Source organism: Echinops telfairi, unplaced genomic scaffold (genome assembly GCF_000313985.2).
Source record: "Echinops telfairi isolate 266 unplaced genomic scaffold, ASM31398v2 ScPeMD7_7463;HRSCAF=8501, whole genome shotgun sequence".
Taxonomy (NCBI): domain Eukaryota; kingdom Metazoa; phylum Chordata; class Mammalia; order Afrosoricida; family Tenrecidae; genus Echinops; species Echinops telfairi.
This window is the reverse complement of record NW_022111363.1, coordinates 1855832-1862254: the sequence shown is the minus strand read 5'-3', so window position 1 is coordinate 1862254 and position 6423 is coordinate 1855832. Positions and strand designations below refer to the sequence as shown.

General features: G+C 62.3%; 1 protein-coding gene across 2 annotated transcripts; it reads right to left on the bottom strand.

The window, feature by feature from the left end:
• On the bottom strand, positions 1 to 5510 carry MCAM (melanoma cell adhesion molecule). 2 transcript variants are annotated; one of them, XM_013007275.2, is made up of 15 exons: positions 5096 to 5509; positions 4774 to 4984; positions 4617 to 4687; positions 4441 to 4528; positions 3524 to 3703; positions 3315 to 3436; positions 3056 to 3215; positions 2851 to 2969; positions 2633 to 2774; positions 2323 to 2444; positions 2074 to 2215; positions 1865 to 1978; positions 1624 to 1771; positions 1241 to 1358; positions 1 to 865 (listed from the first exon to the last, which is right to left on the bottom strand). In XM_013007275.2, exons 1-15 carry the CDS (start codon positions 5270 to 5272, stop codon positions 836 to 838), a joined length of 1944 nt encoding a protein of 647 aa, XP_012862729.2. In that variant the 5' UTR covers positions 5273 to 5509; the 3' UTR covers positions 1 to 835. The 2 variants fall into 2 exon arrangements, with proteins under 2 accessions (XP_012862729.2, XP_045139531.1); XM_045283596.1 differs by lacking the exon at positions 1241 to 1358 and having other exon boundaries at positions 5096 to 5510.
• Between the last annotated feature and the right edge of the window lie 913 nt (positions 5511 to 6423).

Genomic DNA, 6423 nt, shown 5'->3' with positions numbered 1-6423 from the left:
ACACACACACACACACACACACACACACACACACCCCAACTCTGGCCAGGACCCTGTTACTCCCAGACTCCCCATGGGGCCAGCCCTTTTCAATTCGTAGCAATTCATGTTCATCTCCATGAAGCCTTGGCTGGGCCTCACCTTTGCCCCCCTCTCAGAGATGTGGGTGGTCCCTTGAAGGCAGTCCGGCCAAATGAAGGCAGGGCCCTGAGTCTCAGCCGCCCCAACTGGAAAACAGCCACTTCCGGGGACAATGGGCAGACCCAGCATGTCTTGCAAGGACACCAGCTGTGGCTTCAGCCCAGGGGAAGGATGATCTCAAAGGGGACCACGGAAGCAGGCAGGAAGGTGGCAGCAGCAGCAACATCTTTGCTGCTGGGGTAATTCTGAGGAGCTCTCTTGAGCAACCTGGTTCTGCGTCTAGTGACTGCACTGAATGGTTGAACCCAGCCTCCAGGATGGGAAACCAGACAGGGGAGCCCCCACCCCCCAATCAGCTGATGGTTGGAGAAGGATTTTTGCATATCTAGGGCATGTGTAGAACACATCCTGCTGGGGATTCCTGCCTCCTCCTGGGTCCTCAGCATCCTCCTTCCCTTGGGATGAGCATCACTCAACAATGGAGAACGCAGTGGGCTGAGCCCAGAGAGGGGGCCTCAGGGGCCCCTTCTCAGATGGCTCCAGTCCCTGCCCACCCACCGGGCCTCTGAAATATGGAGTCTTCTCTGCAGGCCTCGGAGAGGTGGGAGGCTCCGGCCACTGTCCTGAGAGCGGAGGAGCAGGCTGAGCAGGAGCTGTTGCAGGCAGGGCGGGGAGCTCGGTGCGAGTCCAAGGACTAATGCCTCAGATCGATGTATTTCTCTCCCTGTGGGTGGGGGAGAAGTAAGCAGGCAGCCTCAAGACATGGCCGGAGTGAATTCAAGGTGGGAGCAGAGGAAGGGGCACAAGCTGATGAAGGCTCAGCGGCCCGAGGGAGAAAGCAAGGAGAGGGCAGGGGTGGCAGGAGGGAGAGCCCCACATCCAGCACCCACTCCCACCCCCGGAAAAGGCCAGGGGACGGGCTGCTCAGCTCGGCGAGCCACCCTCTCCGGGAGACCGCAGACACTTGTAGCCCGTCACCCACGAGTAGTGGTAAGGGGAAGGTGGGCCTGCTGTCTATCCCAGTAAAGAGCAGGGGCCCCACTGGGTGCCCCGGGCCCTGCAGAGGTGTCGGGCACAGGCCCAGAGGACTGCCTCCTACCTGGTCTCCGGGAGCCCTCTTGTCACCGTTGCTGCCCTGTAGGAGCCCCATCTCTTCGGGGAGCTTATCTGACTTTACGTCAACTACAATTTCACTCTTACTCGACGGGGGCAGTGTGCTGGGAGGAGGGAGGGAGGGAGGCGAGAGGTTGGCACCTCAAGGGCAGGGGAAGTCCGTGGGGAAGGCAGTTGGACTGGACTGGGGGCTCTGGTGGTCTGGGCACCAGCTCGTGGAAGGGGGGAAGTGGGGCGGTAGAGCAGGCAGCCCCCAGAGTCAGGGCCCCGGACCTTCTCCTACAGGGCCAGTGGGCATGGGAGGAGGTAGCAAGCTGGGCGGTATGAGATGGGGGTGGGGTCGGGGAGGGTGCCAAGAACCCTGCTTACATCTCTTGCTTGCCGGACCGGCCACAAGGCAGCTTGCCCTTCTTGTAGAAGTAATAGAGCGTGGCGCCCAGCACGGCCAGCACCAGGATGCACACAATCACCGCAACGATGACCACGCCCTGGCTCTCGGGCTCGGGCAGCGTCTTCTCTGTCCCACAAAAACCCTGCCAGTCACCTGCTGCCACGGAGGCAGCTGCCTTTCCAGCCCCATACACCCTTCCTGGCCCCGCCCTCCTCTTACCTGTGGAGGTGCTGTTGGCTCTGGCATGGGGGCTGGCAGTGGAGGTGCTGAGGGGGGTGGAGGTGCCGAGCCCAGTGGTGGTGTTGGAGTCGGGTGGGAGGGTGGTTAAGTTGACTGGGAGGCAGAGGAAGGCGGGTTAGGATAAGCACCAGGAGTTAATGCCCGTGCTTGGGCGTGCCCTACCGGACCTGCAGCCCAGAGACCCTTACTCAGCTCCAGGAAGACGCGGGTGCTGTTGCTGCCCAGGCGGTTGGAGGCCACACACTCGGCGCCCTTCTCCAGCAGCTCTGGGGTCACGAGGACACTTAGGGTGCTCAGGACATGCTGTGGGGCTTTGTCTTGTTCATGCACCTACGGGGGCGGGAGGGCACAGCTGGAGGCAGTGGGGCACTCTGGCCTGCCCACCCAGGGCAGGGCGAGCAGGGAGGGCAGCTTGAGCACGTGGGGGTAGGACTCACAGTGCCGTTGACATTCCAGGAGATGGTGGGCCGAGGATGTCCCAGTGCCTCACAGGACAGGCTAGCCACCTCGTTCTCTTTCACCCACACCTTCTTCTCCTTGGAGGGCATCCACGGGGGCCCTGGTGGGGAGGGAGGAGGAGGGAGGCAGCTCAGTCTGCTGGCCTCCTGACTCCCCACAGAGGTTCCCCACAAGGGACAAGCCCTGCCCTCAGGACGGGGACCAGGCTGACCATAGAGAGTGGGGCAACAGGGGACTTGCCTCACCCCGCTCCCAGGAGCCACCTGGTCTCTGCCCAGAGGGCCTCACCATAAATGGCCACGTGGACCAGCCGCGTCCGGTTCAGGCCCGGTACAGCGGGGGCAGACGCCACGCAGAGGTAGCCTCCCCCGGCCTCCCGAGTCAGGTTGTGTAACTGCAGCACAGGCCCCTCGGCCAGCACCTGGCCTGTCTGCGGGAGACACCACCGGTCGGGTCTTGAAGGAAGGTCCCGTCCTGCCCCAGAGCAGCCCAGGCCTGCCTGGTACCTTCTCTCTGAGCCAGTGGAACGCCAGGACCTGGTTACTCTCTGCTTTGCAGGTCAAGGTGAGGTTGCTGCTCTCTCGGCTCTCCGGCCTGGCGGGACTCACCCGGACAGCTGACACATCTGCGGGCACAGCCCATGTTAGCCCGTGTCAGTGCATCCCAGGGCCCCCGTCTTGGCCGCCAGTCTGGTACCCGGCCCCTCCTCACAGTTCACCAGCAGCTCCCGCTGGTCACTCAGCAGCACCATGGTGTCCAGGTCCAGGCCCTGGCACTCGTAGAGCCCACTGTGCTCCTGCTGAGCGGCCTCCAGGACCAGCAGCCCATTGTCTTCCGTGGCCTTCTCTTCCATCTCCATGGTGCTGAGGTTCTGGGGAGGACAACGGGGTGAGCACTGTTCCCCTCCCCATTCCCGCACCCCTCCTCCTGCAGCCCTGAGTGCACCTGGTGTGAGCCCTCCCTCCCGCACCTGCTTGCTGATGATGAAGTGGGGTGGGGGGTTGCCATCAGCCAAACACCGGATCTCCACGCGGTCCCCTTCCTTCAGTGCCCCTGTGGGCACCACTTCCATCCACAGTCTCTCCGCGGGGTCTGTGAGGCACAGAGGAGGCTCTCAGGCCTGTGGGTGGAGTGGGGCGGGGCGGGGCGGGGCCAGGTCCCAGGGAGCGCAGCGCTCACAGAACACGGGCACGGTGATGTCCTGGGATTCCTTCATGTGGTTCCCGCTGGGCAGCCGGTAGCTGAGCTCACAGTAAAACTGGGCATCCTTGTCCTCCTTCGTCAGCTGGGCCTTCAGAACGCTCCGCACAGTGTACAGCCCACTGGACTCGGCCGTCTGGGACGACTGGACGAGTACTCCTGGATGGGGGAGGGCAAGGCTCAGCCACCACCAAGCCTGCCCTGTGGGTCTCCCAGGGGAGCCATAAAGGGACCTGGCCCCTAGGAGGGAACTAGGTGCAAACAAAGGTAGATCCCTCCTCCGTCCAACCGTTCCCACGGCACTTCACACAGTGGCCATGTACAATGGTGAGTGCAACTAATTTGGCGGTGGTTTTTTTAAAAAGGTTGGGAAACACTCTGAGACACAGGCCGTCCTCAAACTACGGTCCGCCGGGTGTTTTTGCCCCGTTTGTTTGTTTACTTCAAAATAAGATATGTGCAGTGTGCATAGGAACTTGTTCATAGTTTTTTGTAAACTATAGTCCGGCCCTCCAACGGTCTGAGGGACAGTGAACTGGCCCCCTGTTTGAAAAGCTTGAGGACCCCTGGTTGAGAATGATGAGGGCCACAAATGTACAAATGTGCTTGACATACAATGGATGTATGCATGCATTGTGAGAAAATGATTAAAAATATAGAGATGCAGACATGGGCTTGAGAGACATAACACCCTAACTGAGAGCAGAGATTTCTTTTGGAAAGGAGTTTTTCAGTCTAGGCGCACGTGTGTGTGTGTGTGTGTGTGTGTGTGTGTGTTAGGGACAGTAAGTTCTTAGGAAAATACTTTCAAGCATCAGATGCTGGAGTAGAAGGCAAGGCGATCCCTATGAGGGTCCCACAGACACGCTTTCAGGGGTAAGTGGGGTGGAACTCACGGCTCTTCTCCTCCTTCAGGGGCAGCCGGTTCTTGTACCAAGTGACCTGGGGAACTGGGTACCCGTTCCGCCCCACACAGGTAGCAACCTGAGGAAGGGTAGGCTGTCAGTCTCCCTGCCTCGGAGACCCTCCATGCCCCACCCGCTCCCCTGCTAGCTGTCCTGGCACCGCTCACCTCCTCGGGCTCCTCACTGCTCACAGAGATGCCTACGGTGTTGGCATGGATGCTCGGCTCCTCCGGCGCTTCTAGGTGGGTGAGAAAGGATAAGGGCATGACCACCCCTCCCCAGGAGCCACACTGCGGAGGGCAGGAGCAGGGCAGGGGCACTCACTGTAGACTCGGAGCTGGAGGCGGTGCTCCGGGGACCGGGGGTGCTTGCCCTGACACAGGAAGATGCGCTCGTCGTCCTGGGGGCTGGCATGCGCCAAGGCCAGGGTGCCTCCCCTGCCCTGGAGGCTGAGCCGGTGCTTGTACTCGCCCGCTTCACTGTGGCCCTGGCCCTGGCGCACCCTGTAGATGGGCAATCGCTTCTCCTTGTGGACCTAAGGGGAGGTGCCCAGTGGAGGTGAGGGTCGTGGGGGTCTTGGGGGGCGGGTGGGTGGAGGAAAGGTAAACCGTCCCACCCCCTGCTGCCCTCTGGGCCTGGCACTCACAACAAACCAGTCGAGGCTGAGGTTGCCCTGGGACTGGGGAAGGCCACATTTCAGGAGGACGGTGCTGCCCAATTCCACCTCGAGCACCTCAGATGCAGGCTGCTCTGCCTCTCCGGGCACACCTGGGGGGCAAGGGGGCATGCCCTCAGCAGTGTGTCTGCTCCAGCTGCCCTCCATCCCTCCCCACACAAAGGCTCCCTGCAGCTGTGCTTCCTGCCACTGTGAGAAACTGAAGAGAGCCCAGCCCTCCCCAAACTAAGTCACTCCCTGCACCTGGCCCCAACGGAGGCCCACCCTCTCCCAGCTCAGGGGCACAGGGCCCGGCATCTCTGGCCCTTGGAGCAGAGACCTTGCGCGCCAGGCCCCTCCGCAGTGAGGCTGGCAGAGGGGCGGCCCTGGCTCGGAGCCAAGAGGAAGGCCCCTTTCCATCCAGGCCCGCTCCTCTCCAATGAGCTCAGCGAGTGGGAATGCCAGGCATGTGCCAGGCTGGGGCATACAAGGCCCTTTGTGTGCCCTCCCCTAGGAGCAGACGTCACTATTCCGCCCTCTGCCCCCAAGAATCCCCTCTCAGACCCCCTCGCAGTCCCAGGGGGCTCCCCCACAATGCCTTCTTCAGTACCCCCACAGGGCTCAGTCGTTCTATCCTGAGAGTGTTGGGAGAGCTGAGGGGCCTGCCTCCCTGAGGGGTCAAGGCAAGGTCCACGCAGTGGGCAGGAGTGACATCAGCGGTGCCAGCGCGCTGCCAGCCCTGTGCGGTGGCGGTGACGTCACTGGGTACCATCTGGGCGGACTGGGGTGCCTGGGGTAGTTGCCCTGAGTAGGCTCCCAGACAAGGAGGGCAGAGAAGATGGTCTTCGACTCCCTGCCTCAGTTTCCCCTAAGCTAGAACGCTGCTAACGAAGGCCGCTGCGGACTTAGCCCTTTCCCCAGAAATAAAGACATCCTGAGAGGTGGCAGGCGGCCAGCCCTGGGGACGCGTCTCCCAGGCGCGCGGCCAGCGGGCTGGGCATTGACCCGCCCCCTCCCCCCGCCCAAGCAGGAGCCCGCCTGGGACCTGGGAGAGAGAGCCAAGAGGAGCACGCGACATTGCTGCCGGCCTTACAAGGGCAGCCCGGGCCCGGGGAGCGCACGTCTCCTACGCGGCTCCGGGAAAATCCCGTAGGTGCTGGGGCGCTCTTTCCCACGAGGACGGACAAGTTCTCCAGCCCGTCCGGGAGCTCGAACAAGATAAGTGCGGGAAAGGACCATTCCCCGTCTCTGCTACCTACCACCCCATCAGCCAGGCACGGGTGAGGTGAACCACCCCGCCAGCACCCTGCCGGAGCCAG